This window comes from Carex rostrata, chromosome 8 (genome assembly GCF_964058835.1).
Source record: "Carex rostrata chromosome 8, lpCarRost1.2, whole genome shotgun sequence".
NCBI classification, from domain to species: domain Eukaryota; kingdom Viridiplantae; phylum Streptophyta; class Magnoliopsida; order Poales; family Cyperaceae; genus Carex; species Carex rostrata.
In genome coordinates, this window is record NC_135925.1 from 5,651,842 (window position 1) to 5,670,686 (window position 18,845).

Below are 18,845 nucleotides of genomic sequence, written 5' to 3' on the forward strand. Positions count from 1 at the left end.
ACCCCCTTTTGACGGATCCTTATCCTCTCAGGTACCTGACTCAAGCAAATTGAAATGGACAGTCAAGATTTATTCTCAGCTGGTGCCTATTCGGGATCCAACGGGGGGTATTTTGCTTTGAGATTCGTGTTATGTTAAAAGAACGATCCTGGATCGTCCGTTTCAATTGTCCTCAGTCAGGTAACATGAGGGATCCGAATTGCCCCCTTTTTTTTTTTTTGACAGCAGGAGGACGAGGAACAAAAGGGCACAAAGCTAAAAGCTGAACTAAACCTGGCATCTAAAACCCTCCTCCGCCTTCGTTCCCCGCCGCAGCTGTCACCGCCGCCACCTCTCAATGACCACCTCTCTTAAGATCCACATCACTCTCCTCTCCGTCTTCTCTCTATCCTCTCTCTACTTTTTGCTCAAGTCCCGCCGTCTCCGTCGGCTCAGCCTCCACTCATCCCCTCCTCTTACTTCGCCAAAAATATTTTACCTCTCCGAGACCAACACCTCCAAAACCCTCGCGCATCGCCTCCATTCCTTCCTTCTCTCCAATTCACTCCAGTTCGAACTCACTGAGCCCTCTCTTTACGAGGCCGATCGCCTATTCAACGAAAATCTCCTCCTCTTCGTTGTTTCCACGTGGCAGGATGGTAAGCCTCCAACCAGTTCCCAGTATTTCTCTCAGTTCCTTGCGGATGCTGCGAGTGACTTCCGGGTTGGGTCCCTTGCTTTGTCGGGTTGCAAATTTGCAATCTTTGGTGTTGGCTCGGCTTCATATGGAGACACATTCAATGCGGCTGCAAGGGATTTTTCAAAATGGTTGAGAGCGCTCGGTGCAAAGGAGCTACTACCGGTTTGGGAAGGGGATGTGGATACAGGTGATCTTGACATGGGCTTCGATGCATGGGGGGTGAAGGTTGCCAGGGTGTTGAATGGCGAGGTAGAAGGGGAGATCAGTACGAATGGATTTGATGAAGAGTTGGAGGAAATGGTGGAGATTGACGAAATGGAGGAAACAGGGTTTGGTGAAGTTGATATTGAAGATATTGCTGGAAAAATCCCCGATAAGAATTCTTTACAAGGATTGCCTAAAGGTGGTCGTAATGGTGAAAATGGTGTGAAGGAGATGGTGACGCCTGTTATTAGGTCTAGCTTGGAGAAACAAGTAAGCTTTCCTTCAATTTGCTTTCTATTATCAGATCAATTTTTTGTAATATCAATGTTTCCTTTCAAACAACCCAGTGTCATATGTACTTGGATTGAATATATGGTAATTTTAAACAAGCAAAAAGGGCAAAAGTCTCCAAGATAGTTTGTATTATATTAACTCTTCTGAGTCTCTTCGTATTATAACTTTACATTGTAATTTATTGGGGCTAATTCAGAGTTCGATTTAGTCTTATAAAGAAAAAAATTCTCTGTACTTTGAGGGATATTTCAATATTTAATGGAATATATCAGTGCCAGATCCCATTATATCATGGTGTATGAAATCTTGTATGTTGTTTGCAAATGCAATAAAAGATTTGCAGCAAGAGGAAAAAAGAAAAGAAAACTAATTTCACTCTGTATAAATGTGCTTGTATTAATTTTTCAGGGTTACAAAATAGTAGGTTCACATAGTGGGGTGAAGCTATGTAGATGGACTAAGTCGCAACTGAGAGGTCGTGGTGGCTGTTACAAGCACTCTTTTTATGGCATTGAGAGTCACAGGTCCTTAACTCTTATGCTCTGTAACATGCTTATTACTGGCAATTTCTTTTATGTGTGCTCTAAAAGTCAGCCTTCAAGATCACAGATAACCCTGCAGAGAAATATTATGCACAATAGGCACTTGCTGTACCCTTGACTGCATCATTTGGTTTAAAGCATGACTGTATACGATCTCCCTTATCAATGTGTCTTTCAATATGGTTATAGAAATGGAATAGTTGTTTGTTTAGCTTTTCTAAAACATAGGAACTAAAGGCATACATCGCTTCCCTAATTCTCTTTGATGTAAGATTAATTTTTGTTTGCAGGGGTTTATATAAGGTTCTCTAAGGTCTTGTAGGGGCATATTTGGCATTATCCGTCCAATATAACATGCCATTAAACTTTTTTGCCATAAATTCAGTTATCTATTTTATCAATGATACATAAAAAAGGCAATAAATAACTAAATTAGCCAATTTCTCCAGATTTTGGGTCAATCAAGAAAGCTGCACAAGTAAATATATAACCTATAAAAAAAGTGGGCTAATCACTAATGTTGCTTGCACGATGGAGGGAACAACCGGCTAATCCAGCAAATCAAATTAACCAAAGGAAACCTTGTATTCCTGATTTACAGGAAATAGATAGCAAGGAAAGATGTGTATGATGGGCACCTTTTGATTTTCTATCTCACAGAGTGTTTGTGATAGTATTTGTCTTTGTAGGATTCATTTCTCATCTTGCAGGCCTATACATGAGTCTTTGACATTTCCTAGAGTTACCTATGTGGCCCCAGTAATCTGTAGCCATCAGTGTCTTATATGATGTTTGTGGTTTGTATACCAGGTGCATGGAGGCGACACCAAGTTTGGCATGTGCTAACAAGTGTGTGTTCTGTTGGAGACACCACACAAATCCTGTGGGAAAGAGCTGGAGGTGGAAGATGGATGATCCGCTTGAAATAGTTAATGGTGCCATTGACCAGCACAGGAAGATGATTAAGCAAATGAAGGGCGTACCTGGTATATTTGTACTCTTTACAATGCCTGAAAATATCTGTTTAAAAGGTTTTGAAAGGCCTGGAATATTACCCCTGCAAGACATGAGATTATGGCATAGCAATGATTTTGCTTGCCCATGAGAAGAACTCCCATACATTTTGTATATTTTACCCCAATTGGAAATAACATACCTCACAACATATTTGAGTGATTGTTTATCGATTATTACTATCATAGGTCATGTTCTGTAGTCCCCATTCACTTTCTCACTCACCTTGTGAAAAAGAGTGAAGGGAGATCATTTTGGTGATTTTCTTTTCAGAAAAGGAGATTGGAGCTCAGTTTGGGGGGATGGGTTCACCTATTATGCAAGAGTAACTAAAATGTTCTTTATCTTGACATCAGAGAAATAACAAAATGAAAAATAACCCATTAATAGGGGTGAAACAAGAGCAGCTTGACGAAGGCCTTGCACCGCGACACTGTGCACTGTCGCTTGTGGGGGAACCAATCATGTACCCAGAGATAAATTCACTTGTTGATGAGTTGCACAGAAGGCATATATCAACCTTTCTGGTTACTAATGCACAGTTTCCTGATAGAATTAAGATATTGAGGCCAATTACTCAGGTAATTAGCAGCAATTTTATTCAGAAAAATCACTCATGCTCATGTAAAATGAGAAGCATCATATAAACTGTATAGGCCTAGGAAAAGGAAATTACCATCAGAAGAAAAAACAACCTGATATTTATATTGCATAATAAATACATTGTATTTCCCAGATAGTGGAAGTTTCCATTGTATCAGGTTTGCTCGTACTAAGGATTAAGAGGGGGTAAAAATGTAAATCTTGAAGATTGATACCCAATGAAGGAGAACAGTGGAGTTTGCAGATCACATTTTTAAGAAATTGAAATGGGAAGGTCAGGGGTGACGCCTCATGTTCGTAAAAAGGCATACAGGATGTTTCTTTTTGCAAGGGTTATGTGACATTTTTTTTTGTGCGCTGCTGTTGCATTTACTAAATATCATTGCCTAAATCCAAAATTTAAGTATATTGGGCTCTTGAATTTAACTCTTACAAAATGTGGTTTGTTGAAATCATTGCAGCTTTATGTAAGTGTAGATGCCGGTACAAAGGACAGCTTAAAGGCAATTGATAGACCTTTATTTGGTGATTTCTGGGAGCGCTTTTTAGTAAGTAACACAAAAGAAAATTAATTTAGAGTTCTCTTTAGGTAGTTTCATTTTTTTTTCCTCTTTACAGTTCCTTATTTTAGTTTTTTGGGTCGGGACTAGGGAATGAACCTTATTTCCAGTTTGCTTTTGGGAGAACAGGGGAATTCATTATTCGTAAGACGCTTTCTCTAAAATAACTTATTCTACTTCTTCTTGTGGCTACCTTGGTATGGAGAAACAGAAAGAGCAATTCTAACCCAGGCTTGGTTTATTTATTTATTTTAAAAAAAGAGTCTGGAACAGCCCATCTATTACCAGAGGTTTAATTACATAGTCTTAGCAAAAAGGCTTGATTTATTCAAATGACAAGTAACCATTCTTCTTAAATTGTGCACCTTGGTTTTATAGGATTCGCTCAAGGCATTGAAAGATAAGGCCCAGAGAACAGTGTACCGGCTGACTTTGGTCAAAGGCTGGAATGCTGATGATATTGACGCATATTCACGTTTGCTAAGCTTAGGAGAACCAGACTTTGTGGAAATTAAGGGTGTCACATACTGTGGCTCGTGAGTATTTCTCTTTCTACAGACAACCTAGCATTACGAGATTGTGCCAAATAATAATTTAAATGGCATCATGGAAAATAATTACCAGTAGCACCCTGGGGATTGATTAAGCCAACTTGAGAGTGCCAGAGAATCCACATAAATTATTAATATATCTGTATATATTACAATGGCCATATTTCAACTCATTATTACAATTGAAAAAGTTAAATGAATATATCAGAACCCAATTTTTAGCAAGAGCAGTTCTCCTAAAAAGCAAAACCAGATGAACTTTATCCGGAGATCCATAGAGATGAATTCTACTAGTATCTTAAATCACGTTATGCGTATGTTGTCTGCAATTGTAACTTTTTTAAATGTAGGATTTTTCTCTGCAATGCTAGGATAAATCAAAGTCCTTCGACAAAATGCCTCTGGTCTTTATCTCCTCATTCAAAGTTTTTAATCGATGTGTAATTTATGTTACAGAACGGCGACCTCAAAACTGACCATGGAGAATGTCCCGTGGCACACTGATGTGAAATCCTTCTCAGAAGCATTAGCATTGAAAAGTAATGGTGTATATGAGGTGGCATGCGAACATGTGCACTCTTGTTGTGTTCTTCTCGCAAAGGTCAACAAGTTCAAGATTGATGGAAACTGGTACACATGGATCGACTACGAGCGTTTCCACCAACTGGTATGTTAAATGCAAGAGCTTGTAGCATGACAGATTGGTTATCACTCATTTGTTGTCTTTTCATTGCTTATTTGATTAGTTGAAGCCTACTCTGAGTGTAAATTATGAAACTAAGGGTAATTGCACTAAGCTATCCAGTAGGTTAGAAATGTTGTTCAACCATCATTACTTGACATGTGCTGATCATTGAGAACCAACATTGTAATCAAGGCAAATTGCTTAAACCAAGTTTAATTGCACTAATCTATCCAGTAGGTTAGATATGTTGTTCAACCATCATTACTTGACATGTGCTGATCATTGAGAACCAACATTGTTTTGGCAAAAAAAATTATCCTAGTTTAAATTTCATTTTTGTCTTCTTTTTGTACCTGTGGGTTTTATTTTGTATTGGGTTGATCAGTTTAGGGTAAGCTGACGTAATTTTGAGATACTTAAAGGTTAATTGAGGGTGAATTAACGTTTGAATGGTTTTAACTTGCTTTCATAATTATGGATCTGTCGGCCTTAATTGCCGATTTCTCTTATTCTTCAACAACAGAATTCTTTCTAAAAGCTGCATGAAGCATCATGCAAACTGAGAAACCGTTGTATTTTGATTTACTACTGTTGTATTTTGATTTAGGTGGCATCAGAAAAAACGTTTACAAGCAAAGACTACATGGCCATGACACCATCTTGGGCCGTATACGGAGCTGGCGAAGGAGGTTTCGATCCTGACCAGTCTCGTTATAAGAAGGAAAGACGTCACGGAACAGCGAGCCTCAAAACTGACTCTGCTTGAGCTTTTATCTCCTTAAAAGTGTCTTTTTGTTGCTGTACGTCGAATGTTTTTGGCGGGTTTTGCTCAACCTCGTGTCAAGTTTGTCTTGCCCAGACAATCGGACTTGATATACTAGTTTTAAGAGTGGGGAATGATTTTTGGCGGTTAAGGATATTTTTGCCTAGGTTGATCGCCCATTACCCAGAACACCTACAGGTAAATCCAATTCTGTCAAGGCACATAACAAACTGCGAATCTTCTAGAGGTTTTTGTCCAGTCTACTCTTGTATTAATTTGAATTTTATGTAGAATTGACAATTAGAGGAGAGGTTATGACAACAACTTATTTGATAATTGTAATAATTGATTGAACGGTAATTATGATCCAAAAAGATAAAATGACAGATCTTAGTTTAGGATTGTAATATGCCCCTTTCGTTTAAAATTTGATACATAATTTATCATCATAATTTAGATGAGGTTGTGTATCAAATTTAATATAATTTTGAAACGTTGGGCATCAATCAAATGCTGATAAAACTATCATCAATATGTTGGATAGTTCGATTTTATTTTGTATTTTGATAATTGTTCTGTTTGTCATGGTTCGATAAAAAATAGTTGTCTATATATTTAAGAGTTCTGTTTCTAAATCGATCAACTTATGCAATGTCTTAATGGGTTTTAATAGGGCGGATATGATTCCAATCTTAAATGGTTTAATAGTGTAATTGTGATTTGTATATAAAATGTGAAATTTAATACGATTTATCATACACCAATTAGAACTTATTGTTTGTTATGTACTTTTATTCGGATAAATATACAAATAATAGGCAATCTTGTATCCGTGACCCAATCGGATTGGATGCCACTCTGCTGCTCTTCAAATAGAAGGGAACCCTGTTATTTAAAATCTAAGCGTCGATTTTTTTTGTGCACGAATCCCAATACAGATGAACGGTTGGATTTGGAATAATAGGATTTTGCTCTCCTATTTGAAGAGCAGCAGAGTTGGCTCCCAATCGGATTAGCTACAGTTAAAAAGATTGTTCAATAGAGTCTTGACAGCCTCTGTCAAGTTTTTCAAAATAAATAAAAGATTCCCTAATAATTTTTCCTTGAATTGAGATCTGTTTCGCACCTACCAAGTTTTCAAAAAAAAAAAAGAGATCTGTTTCTGTCGTAGCGTAATAAAGTATCAGCAAGTTACTGCTTGTTAATAATTGCATACCAATTTTCTACAACGCGATCAATCACTTGATTATTATATGATTTTTCGGCGGAATTTTCTAAATTTAATACCAATTTTTTCGTTGATGATCTTAACATCCCGATTTTTGCGTGTACAAAGTTCTATAATTTCATTTTTCAAAATCTAATTTCATAATATATTTTTGCGTGTACAAAGTTAAAATTAGACGTCTTTACTATAATTTGTTTTATTTGGTACATGGTTCTCCCTGGTACAGTACTACTATGAATATTAATACGATTGATATTGATCTTAGGTGGGATTATGTTCCACTATTTGTTTTTCAGTCATGCAGTGTATACCTCGTACCAGATAGCGACTGACTCGGGTGGAGTGTCTGAAGAATGTTTGATTCTGATTTCTGTTTGTGGTTGTTTCTTTTTAACTTGCATAAAACTAGTCACACTAGTGTCCTTTTAAAGTTAACTTTTATTGTTCTCATAACAGAATTTGCAGTGCAATGCTGCTTATTAAAGAAAAAAAAAATGATTTGTATAAATGTGACGTTCATATTTTCAAATTTGTATATTTTTTTTTTATTGCTCGGGCTTATAGATAATTTATGAAATGATACTCGTCTCTCTTTATTTCATCAAAATCGTTAATTTTCTATATGTTCACCGAGAATTGCAAAAAACAAATGATCCAACGGATTTTTTTTTTTTTGTGCTGTAAAATATTTTATATGCTTTTCTGATTTTTATTACACTTGTGGATAAATTTATACATATTGGCTATTTAATTAGCCGTTGGGTTAATTGTTATTTTTATTATTCTGTACCAGTGTCTCCGTGTCAGCTTCTGACAAGGTTTTTTTTTTAAAAAAAACTGTGTACCAGTGTACCGTTTATTTTTATTCTGCTTCTAATAATATCAACAAGTCAACAAGTACAGATATTATAAAGTATAAACACTTGATTAAATCCTAGCCAGCTTGATCTATGATGGATAAATCTGAGATCACTCCTTTGGTTCCTTTTTATTTTCAACACTTATTTACACAATTTATCTTGGATTCTTAAGTTTTAACATATACTACCTACATGCAACTTATTATTGCATTCTTTAAAAAAAAAGAAAGAAAGAGTTGAGTCTATGGTACTATGCATATCTGTCCACAATACGGATAAATATTTTCGTTTTAAAAATCCTAATGATCGATCTGAATCGTTCAAAATAATTTTCATATGATATGTACTTGCAGAAGGAATTTTATATTTTTTAGAATTTTTTTACTATTTTTTAAGATAGATAGAAAATCACTGTTTTTGGATGGTCCAAAATTTTCAGATCAAGTGATTTTCTACCTGTCTTAAAAAATAGTAAAAAAATATAAATATATAAAATTACAAGTACATATTCATATGATAATTATGTTGAATGATTTCGATCAACCGTTAGGATATTGAAAAAGAAAATATTGATCTCTATTGTAGACAAACCAACCGTTAGTATCAATTCTTCTTCTTTTTGTCTCTGTTAGAATAAATATTAACTTAAAGTTTACAACTTTAAACTGTTAGAAATTATATTTAGAAAATTTGTTAATAAAAAGAACACTCTTAAGAATGCTATCTGAAATGGCATCTTTACTAATTTAAATTAGAGGGTAAATTTTGCTGCAGGTCACTAAACTTTATTCTTTATCATGAATTGGTCATTTAAATTTAATTTATTCTTCCATAACTACTGAACTTTTAACTTTTCTCAATAAAGTCACCCCATAATTTTTTCATTAATTTTTTTTAATAAAATATAAGTTTTCTGTAGTATTTTGGATGGAATGAACATGTTCCGTTAAAATTTTGGATGGAATGAGCATATTTTGTTATATTTTGGACAAAATGAGAATATTTTGTTAATATTTTAGACGGAAAAGTTATTGGATGACTTGATTAAGATAAATTAAAAGTTAAGCCGCTATGAAATAACAAATCAAACTCGAATGATCAATTTGTAACAAAGGACAAAGTTTAGTGACATCTATTAAAATTTACCCTAAATTAAAATTTAAATATTGAACTGTTTGTATGGATAAAACGGACGACAGTCATTTTATATAGAAAATGATTCCTCGATAAAATTAAGGTAGGGGTGCAAACGGATCGGATTAGTTAAAACCATATTCGTATCCGTTTTTATTTTTTGAATACGGATATGGATACAGATCGGATATTAGACGGATATGTATGGATATGAATCGGATATTGGATATCTGTAGATATGTACATAAATATTTTCATAATATATATTAAATTATATGGTATATATCTACTATTTGGATACGGATAATTAAAATTCAAAATCATATCCGTATTCGTACATCGAATATCCATATCAATTTTTTTGATACAGATCTGAATACAGTCGAATATTATCCGGTCCGTTTGCACCCCTAGGTTAAGGACAGTAAGTTGTGGTCTCAAATGGCTTTTATTTTTTGTGTTCCTATTACGTTTTTACTTCTTTTTTATTTATTTTTCATTAGTAAAAAAAATAAGATTTATCTACGAAAATGTAATCGCTAGATGTGATTTTTATTTTTATTATTACGCACACATAATTTTCTTTTGTTTTATTTTTATATAGATCAATAAGTTAAAAAAAAAAAAATTATAAATTATCTATATCGGTATATTTTTGTAAACACTTGGTATCAATCAAAACAAAATTAAAATATTGTAAATATCTACACATACATAGAAAAAATAATATATATTACATTTAATTAATTTATTTTGATATTTACTTTTTGAATTTTATAGTATTAAAGTTTTTAAAATGAAGAAATAATAGAGAAATAAAAAGAATTTTTTTTATAAGCCATAATTAGAAATAGGATTTTTATGAAGCCAACTTAATTATTTTTTTTACAAAAACTATAAGAACCGAAATGCTATTTTGATTCTGAAAAAAAAAAAAAAAATTGGGGTCAAAATGGCAATTCGGTCCCCGCCTCCCCGGTATTTTTTACAATTTTTCAACGTATTTCTTTTGTTGAAATTTATGAAAACGGCTGGGATTGAAATGTCATTTTGGTAAAAAAAAAAAACCAGAACCGAAATGACATTTCAGTTCTTATAGTTTTTGTAAAAAAAAATGTAATCAATTCATAAAAATCTTTTTTCTAATTATGGTTTATAAAATAAAATAAAATAAAAATGGAGACATTTTAAGGTTCAGTAACGCTTTCAGTCTCGTTAAAAGAAACACTTTTCACTTAGACAGTTATTAGAGACCGTCAATCATCCTAGGAATCTAGTAGAGAGAGAAAAAGGAGAGAGATGACACTGGGTCTGATCAACGCAAACCCAGTGGTGCACGAGCGGAGGGAGCGGCTATCCCGCGCCGACGATCCGCCGCATCATCCCTTGACCCATCTCCATCCCGACGATGTACTCGACGCGCTCGATGTCTTCGGTCAATTTCACATATTTCTTCACTAAATTCGAATTTTTCCCCTGGAATAGGCTTGAGTTTGATCCCGTTCTGTTTGATTTGCGTTTGAATTTTTAGATACTGTGAGGGATATAAGGGATCCGGAGCATCCCTACTCCCTGGAGCAGCTTAGCGTTCTTTCAGAGGAGTCTATCACTGTAGATGAGAGGCTTGGCCGGATTCAGTAAATTTATAATCAATCAATTTTCGTAATTTCATTCATTTCCGTAGCTTATTAGTATAATGCGGGCTGATTATAGGAAAACTAGTAATTTTTTATTAGATTGATCTACAAATGTGATGGAACTTGTACCTGATTTTACTACAGAATGAACATAAACATTTTTTTTTAATTTGTACCAGCAACTAATGGGCCTGAGCTGACTGTCGTTAGGTACTTTGATTTTGAAGATAGAATTAGGAACTGCTTCTTAGTTGATGAATAATACTTCTAGTTTCTAAAAATATAAAGGAAACTATAGCAAGGATAGTACAAGGAATTATTGTTAACTTAAGAGTTGAATTACAACTTAATTTGTGACCATTTTATTTTATGCAGAATAACATTCACACCTACAGTCCAACACTGTAGTATGGCAGCTGTGATAGGATTGTGCCTGAGAGTTAAACTAATGCAATGCTTCCCTCCTCACTTCAAGGTTAGACGTCTTTTTGAGGATCTGCCTAAATTTAAATGACAAATGCTCCCATGATCCCACCTTTTCTTTTCTGACATTAATTTGAGATTAATCTGATTTATCCATGCTAGTGAGTGTGCCTGGAAATTTAAATGTGGGTTAGTTCTAAAGGTAATTTGCAAAAAGTGGGGATCCGTTGATAATGATTTATTAAGGCAATCTTGACAATCTTAAAATAAGTTTCTAATTTTAATCCCACATTAAGAATGTGAATTATACTACTTGTTTGTCATGCACATCAAGATGATAAATTTAATGCAAGTTTTATCTTTCATCAAACAACTTGAAGTTTACAATGGTCCATATTAAATGGCATTTGCTGGAATATCAAATGACTCTTAAATGGCATAAACAGCCTGTTGAGTTATAAAAAAGTTTCTAATTTTGAAAATATTTTTTAAATTAATTTGATAGTATTGTGAAGACTGTTGAGTTAATTCATTGTCAGTGGATCCACACACATTTGGAAAACTAAATTTGAAGTATTGCAATTTTCCTTATTCTGGTAGTACCCTCAGTAGATCAGAGACTGACATCTGTTTTCTTGGAAGATGAAATGTAGTGGGAACAAAATGACCAATGGTGAATGCTAAATCTTTTTTAAGCTATAGGAAGTTGAAATTAAAATTTCTGGAGTAATTTGTCCTTTTTTTCTCTGAAGGTTGACATTAAGGTATCCCCAGGCTCTCTTACAAATGAAGAAGCAGGTACATATGTACATTGCATCAAATTAGCATGTTAGCTTTTAACATGTTTATTTTAATTTTGGCTCTTGGTGACACTTAATAGGCCCTTAAAATTTTGAGAAAACTCATATATTATGTCCCAGTCAGTTTGGAATCTGGCCATATTCTGTAGCAGTATATGTACTGTTACATGCAGAGTGTCATGAGGCTCTTCTTTTACAGCTATTCTCTTGCCGTGCACGTGTAATGAAGAAATTTTAATTCTTATCCGATACACAGTTATTTTGACAGCTGTATGCTGTACAGTACACACTGAACCACCCTCCCAACCCCACCCACCAACCATCCCGTGCCTTTGTTGCTCAACCAGGCAATTAAACCCTGTGATTAAGCGCTTCAACTGTTGAATCATCTGGCCTCATGTGTGCAATTTTAATACAACTGGCCAAAAAAAAAATAATGTACTAATGAATGACATGGTAAAATTCCAAGTATTTCTATTGAGCTAGCATTCCAACCACTAGCAGTACCTTATTGGCAATTACATCTCTAAAATTGTTCCATGTCCTTTTTAATTCCGTATTGTTCGAAAAGAATAATACTTGATCATTAGGATTCAGCCAAGAACTATTAGATGTTAATAAGTTGGTCAGGCACTCGTCAAATACCTTATGGCATGCCCTGTTTAGCAATTTTAGTCAAAATATTATCGTAGGAAGTACTTTTATTTAAACCTTGGTATAAACAAATCTTACCAATAATGCATGTTTGAAAATTGCAGTGAACAAACAGCTAAATGACAAAGAAAGAGTGGCGGCAGCATTGGAGAACCCAAATCTACGCCAACTAGTTGACGAGTGCCTTTATTCGAATGAACTCTACTCTTATTAGGCCCTTTTTTTCAATTTAACCCCCTTTGTATTGTACATTGTTTATGCTTGCAAGATGTTATATATGGTTGGTTGATGTATTGTATCTACACCTGGTAGACAAGAACTAGTATCATTCCCCTTGTTTCATTGATATGATATGATCAATTTATTATCTCCCTATCTATTAATGTATTAGCCCACGCTGATCTATCTTAATTGGTTTTAACAGCCCCTAAATGTCACTTTATTTTGCATTTTTGTATGAAATTTCTTTGTTTGTGTTTTTCTATTGTTTGGTGCTTTTGGGAGGTTAGCATCTATAGTAATTGTTTTTAGATTGTTAATCTGATGTGTCAATTGCTAATATAATTGTTGGATTGTATGGCTATTACTTATTTAGTAATTGTTGAAAATAATTGCTTAATAAGAAATTTTTTTTCAAAGATGAGTTGGTCAAATATTTAATTTTTATTGGCTAAGTGTTTAATTCTCAAGTATTTGATTGATTGTACCAATATAGAGGTGGATTATTTAATTTCTAAATTTTTTATTATTACTGTTTAGTAATTGATTTCAATTGTTGAACTGGAGATATTTATTGAATGTATTGTTTTATCAGGGGGCGCCTCCACGAGAGAATGGGCCAAAGTTGTAGGTAGAGCCGTAGAGGACCCTGTCGGTCTTTACGCGGCTCACACGGAACGACAGGAGAGGCCAAAGATGCAACCAGAGGAATAGACACGGCAGGAATGGAGGGCCCACTCACAGTCACAGTTAAGAGAGAAGGGTGCACGCCAGGTGTAGAAGATGCACTAAGAATTGACTCAACTATGGGAACAATCCGACGAAGAGGTCTCCATTTCGCTGAAAACTTTTCGAGCCACTTAGGAGAGAGATGGGCAGCTATTCATACAGGGGTGCAAACAGGTTGGATATTATCCGATCGTATCCGATTCCGTATCTGAAAATTTAATACGGATATTCGATATCTGAATATATGTGCGGATACGGATACATATATGATTTTGAATTTTAATTATTGGTATTTAAATAGTAGATATATATTATATAATTTAATATGTATTTTGAAAAAAATTAAGTCATTCACTATTATAAAAAGAAAATATCTGTATCCGTATCCGGTTAATATTCGATCCATATCTGTATCCGTATTCGAAAAATAAAAATGGATACGGATGTGATTTTACCACTATCCGATCCGTTTGCACCCCTATATTCATATCTGAATGGGCCATAGACGCAAAAAGAAAGAAAGACTTGAAACTGAAAATTCAATACTTGATCGTAATGCAATATCGGATGATTATTTCCGTATAAAATATTGAAGTTTCAGATTGGTTTTCTGACTTATGAATCTTGCCTTTTTCAAGTTACTGAAAATTGATGTCCTTTTTAGTAATATTTATTGCGCGTGCAAAATCTCAGTCATAATCCTCCAACAGAAACTAAAATTAGGTTTAACGCCAGTTGTTTTCAACGACAAAGTCAACCACCAAGTCCGGGACTCCGGAACAGCCACAGTCAAAGGCTACAAACTCAAAAGCCACAGCAAATCCATAATTTCTACCAAACAAAATCAATTAAAAAGGAAGAGAACAAAAAACAAAAAACAAATCAAATTCATTACGGATAAAGACACAGCAAGCAAGATGACAATAAAAGGCCAATGGTTTTACTGTCTCCACTACTTTAATTCTTGTTCCCATTAGGTACTGTACCATTTCAATACAGTCGCGCTCCGAGAAAATATCACAATCGCTCCCTTCCCTCTCTTCCCTCTCTTCCCCCTCTGTTTCGCCTTTAGAATTTCTCCTATTTCCCATCTACTTTTGTAGAAACTAGTGAAGAGGAATTGCTCATAGATACGGAGATCTTCCTTATTGTATTATTGGGGTGAGTGTTTAATTATAACTTCTATTCGATTTATATTTGATTGTGGATTTGGTTTATCTTATTTGTGGCGAATTCTGTTGCCCAATTTATGCCTATTCCTTGCTATGGGCTTTTTGACCAACATCTCTCGGTTTAGTGGGGATTTTTAATCAATTTGCTTACACTGGTAGGTTTTTTATTCACGCTCTTTCAATTGAGGTTCTATTGGAAAATAAACTCAACCAATTTGTTGATAAGAAATTTTGTTGAAAACTAGGAAACATGTCCAATTATTGAATATAATTTGTTTTTCTGTTTTGTTTGATGCATGAAGCTGGTTGCCTGGTTCTGATGTTAATTTGAATTTTGTTATCAGATGAAAACCTAACTCGCTCAATGATGCTGATAATTTTACCTGAAGACTTGGAATATTTTCCAGTCAATATTTAAAATATTTTGTAAATTATGTTTAATTTCTCTGAAATTGTACTATTCCGGAGCATTTGGTACCTGTCTCAATCCAGAGACAAATACTGATTCGTTCTGGTAGCTTACCAACTATGTACATGAATCAAAGCAAGTACTGGTTTAACTTTAATTTACCATCAACAAAGTATGTATTAGTTTTGGTGCAATCAATTAATATATAATCTTTCTCTTTTCTATTTGACAGTTGAAGGAACCTCAAAGCCTCCTTCTTGTTTCAAACCTTCGTCCTCCCCACAAATTAAATTGAAGATCTTATGCCTCAAATAATGAAGCCAATCGACAGCTCATTGGATGGGGATCTGAAACCTGATAACGGGAGGAAAATTATAATGCATCCACTTTACACCCAGCGATCATCTCCGTGGCTTGATCTCTGCATTTTCTACATACGTATAAGCAATTGTGAGCTAAATAGCTCCACACCGGACCACTTAACGCTCAACCATATACCACTCTCTCCTGACACGATTATTGAGGTGAACGGCACTAGAAGCAGCATTTACACCGAGTGGATTTCCTCTTCCCTCAGACGGGACCGGGTTGACAAAGACTCAGAAGAAGCTACTTTTGTCACCACAGATAGCATGAGAATGACAGGAAGCGTGCGCTTTCAGGTTTTTGACAAGGATGATTTGTTGTTAACAGGAGACCTAGAATTGAATAATGACCACGGAAATGGAATGAAGAAATGGGCAATAAAGTGTCAGTCAACTGTGGCATGCAATGGCTTTCTGAAGGGGCAGGAGGGGTTGCATCCTGTAATAGAGTTATATGTTGCGGGGAGCTTTTCAGGGACACCTATCGTTTTGACTAACACCGTCCAGCTTGGTTTGAGGAAGAAGACCCACAGAAAGATTATGTTGCAAACAATACCAGAATATGAGATGGTAGAAGAACAACAAAAATCTCGCCATGATACTTTGAAGGTACTAACTGCTCTCTCTCTCTCTCTTACTCTCTCCTTCTCTATAAAAATATGGTTATCATTTCAGTTAATGACAAGTAAACCTCCATCAAGCAGAATTTAGTCTCAACAGTCTCAGTTAATACTTTATTGCCTAGTCAGTTCTGTTTTCCATGTGATCCTTATCCTGATAGATTTCTATCAACATGTACTGCTGAACCTGATAAAATCTCGATCAATTAATCAAAATTAATAATCAGAGTTTAAACTCCAACCTTCCAAATTAACACAAGTAATTGTGATTATATCTTTTCAGGTATCAGAATACCAAGATCACAAGCTTGATAGTGACACTGACACAGAAAATAATAATATATATTATGCCAGAGAAGGCAGCGAGTTTTTAGAAGGCGAGGATGAAGAAATTTCTTGGTTCAATGCAGGAGTGCGAGTCGGGGTTGGTATTGGCCTTGGTGTGTGTGTTGGGATTGGAATAGGGGTTGGCTTGATGGTTAGCACCTACCAAAGTACTACCAGAAATTTCAGGCGACGACTTTTGTGAAAACTGTGAAACAATTTTTTTTGTCTTTCAGTTTTGTATGGTGGTATGTAGAGAGTTTAGTTCATGTTACTCTTTGTCATAAGAAGCTAATTGGATAGTGTACGACTTCTGTGCATGCTGAGTTGAGAACTACTGACCGTTTTTTATGTAATTACTTATTTAACCTTTTAACTTTTCAAAAAATAAAATATCATCTTTTGCTGTGTTTTCTGAGGAAAGATATCATCTACAATTTATCTGTCTAATTAAATGTATTTTGCTATATCTATTGTGTATTTTTTTGATGACTATCTTAATACTGATCCCATGCAATACGAGGCAAAATTGTCTGATACAGCTTTTTTCAGGCATGTTTCTTTTTCCGCCCTAAAATTTGCATTTGCTCAATTATGTCCTCAAGTTTTTGTTTTTTTATCTCTGGTCCTTGAAACTTTCCCAAAAGAATAATCAAGTTGGTCTCTAAACTTACATTTGCATCATATTGATTCTTAAACTTGCAAAAGAAACTACGTAGTTGGTTGTTGAACTTTTGTAAAAAGAATCAAATTGGCCCCGAGAACTAGCCTTTGGTCTAGTGGCAAAGGCACATGGTCTTTATGTGAGAGGTCATGGATTCGAAATCCAAATGAAGGAAATTCGTTGTTGTAATAACAAAGGTATTAAATAGTTAGGTGATTTGACCTCCAACTTTTACTAAAAAAAAAAAAAAAAAGAATCAAATTGCCCCTGAATTTTCATTTATACAAAGCTAATCCTTTAGGGGGTGTTCGGCAACCCTCCTTGAGGAGTCAGGATTAAATATTTAATCTCTCCAAAGGAGTGATTGTTCAGCTACAAAAGTTGCAGAAGATGAACTTTCTTTGCCTAGGGAATCATTCAAGCATTGGAGAGACTTAGAAAACAATTAAATAATAAAAAGACCTTAACACCTTGTTTGGATGGAGAGTAGAGGAAGGGAGGGAATGGAAAGGAACAAAAACTTTCCATTGAATCGTGTTTAGTTGATAAAATTATGTCGGAGGTGAAGGGTGCAGGAGATGAAAGGTTTAATCTTGTATTATTATAATTAATAGAATTAGTTTTCCTCTCAAATTGGAGTGTAACGGATGAAATTTTTTTTTGTTACAAATATTTTTAGAAAAAATCACACAAATAACTAACCCTATATCTTACATATATAATTTTCATACAAATTTTTTTCCTCAAACCTACAACAATCACCGAATTTCTCATTAACTTCCTAAATTTTAATCAACCAAACAAGAAATAAGACAGAAATGAAAGTTAAATTTATTTTCTCTCATTAATCATCAAAACACGAATAAATTAAATATGTTAATCTTCATTTCTATTCTATTCTATTTCATTCCCTTCTATTCTTTACCTCCCGTTCCTTCCTCTACTCTCCATCCAAACAGGGTGTAAGGAGCTCTTCCAACGAGGCAGAACTGTCAAAATAAAATATTTTTTTAAACACTAAGGAGACGCTAAGGAAGCGAATCGTTTAAGGAAGGGGGACACTCACCTTAAATTTTTTTGTCTAAGGAGAGGCTTTAAGTCCCTCTAAGGAACGGCCGTTCGGTGAAATTGGAGAGCTAAAGAGCTCTAAAGAAGTTAAAGTTGAGGTGCCGAACAAGTACTTAGATTTTAAAAACAACCAAGTTTTTGAACATCTCTTAAAATCAAGTTAGTCATTTTGAGAGAGTTAGTATTTTTTTTACCAATATTTAAACACTTATTTAGTGCAATGAAAGTTCAAGATTTAATTTACATTTTTTTTTGGGAGAAAGTTTATTGATAAAAAGCTTGAAAAATTCTCTGTGTTTCAATAGATCCAAAATGTTTTGCTTTGTTTAAGTGCAACCTTTATGTTACATCGGCATTAGGTTATCATCTGCATTAATAATGTTAACACTTGACAGTTGTTATGTTCACTAAGTTTCAAGTGTAATATTTAGGGGCACAAGCAGTTTTTTTTTTTTTTTTTTTGTTGTTGTTGTGAAGCTATTCTGTCTCTTCCTTCTTTCTAGATTTGTTGATATTTCGTTTTGATTATGTTGTAGAAGAGAAATAGACAGCGTGATTCTAGAGACTAGGGGTGCCATTTTTAAGATTTTTTTTTTTTTAAATAGAACTAATTTTAAATATTTTAACATAACAAGCATCATTGA

At 34.5% G+C, this 18,845-nt stretch overlaps 3 protein-coding genes across 3 annotated transcripts; all 3 read left to right on the plus strand.

The window, feature by feature from the left end:
- Window positions 1-240: 240 nt before the first annotated feature.
- Window positions 241-6,276, plus strand: LOC144558088 (flavodoxin family protein / radical SAM domain-containing protein). Its single transcript, XM_078306800.1, has 8 exons — window positions 241-1,153; window positions 1,586-1,701; window positions 2,530-2,705; window positions 3,124-3,314; window positions 3,798-3,884; window positions 4,275-4,432; window positions 4,904-5,114; window positions 5,740-6,276. Exons 1-8 carry the CDS (start codon window positions 338-340, stop codon window positions 5,896-5,898), a joined length of 1,914 nt encoding a protein of 637 aa, XP_078162926.1. The 5' UTR covers window positions 241-337; the 3' UTR covers window positions 5,899-6,276.
- Window positions 6,277-10,350: 4,074 nt separating this feature from the next.
- LOC144558738 (MIP18 family protein (DUF59)) lies at window positions 10,351-13,070 on the plus strand. The gene is made up of 5 exons (XM_078307589.1): window positions 10,351-10,552; window positions 10,649-10,754; window positions 11,130-11,229; window positions 11,930-11,975; window positions 12,736-13,070. The coding sequence occupies exons 1-5, from the start codon at window positions 10,417-10,419 to the stop codon at window positions 12,843-12,845; spliced, it is 498 nt and encodes a 165-aa protein (XP_078163715.1). The 5' UTR covers window positions 10,351-10,416; the 3' UTR covers window positions 12,846-13,070.
- Window positions 13,071-14,593: 1,523 nt separating this feature from the next.
- LOC144558448 (uncharacterized protein At1g01500-like) lies at window positions 14,594-16,879 on the plus strand. The gene is made up of 3 exons (XM_078307291.1): window positions 14,594-14,740; window positions 15,393-16,134; window positions 16,429-16,879. The coding sequence occupies exons 2-3, from the start codon at window positions 15,463-15,465 to the stop codon at window positions 16,672-16,674; spliced, it is 918 nt and encodes a 305-aa protein (XP_078163417.1). The 5' UTR covers window positions 14,594-14,740; window positions 15,393-15,462; the 3' UTR covers window positions 16,675-16,879.
- Window positions 16,880-18,845: the final 1,966 nt, after the last annotated feature.

Coding starts and splice junctions, on each gene's coding strand:
- LOC144558088 (XM_078306800.1), top strand. CDS start 338: ATGACCACCTCTCTTAAGATCCACATCACTCTCCTCTCCGTCTTCTCT. Junction 1,702..2,529: donor TATGGCATTGAGAGTCACAG/GTCCTTAACTCT, acceptor TTTGTATACCAG/GTGCATGGAGGCGACACCAA. Junction 3,885..4,274: donor ATTTCTGGGAGCGCTTTTTA/GTAAGTAACACA, acceptor TTGGTTTTATAG/GATTCGCTCAAGGCATTGAA.
- LOC144558738 (XM_078307589.1), top strand. CDS start 10,417: ATGACACTGGGTCTGATCAACGCAAACCCAGTGGTGCACGAGCGGAGG. Junction 10,553..10,648: donor CGACGCGCTCGATGTCTTCG/GTCAATTTCACA, acceptor TTGAATTTTTAG/ATACTGTGAGGGATATAAGG. Junction 10,755..11,129: donor GAGAGGCTTGGCCGGATTCA/GTAAATTTATAA, acceptor TATTTTATGCAG/AATAACATTCACACCTACAG.
- LOC144558448 (XM_078307291.1), top strand. CDS start 15,463: ATGCCTCAAATAATGAAGCCAATCGACAGCTCATTGGATGGGGATCTG. Junction 16,135..16,428: donor CTCGCCATGATACTTTGAAG/GTACTAACTGCT, acceptor ATATCTTTTCAG/GTATCAGAATACCAAGATCA.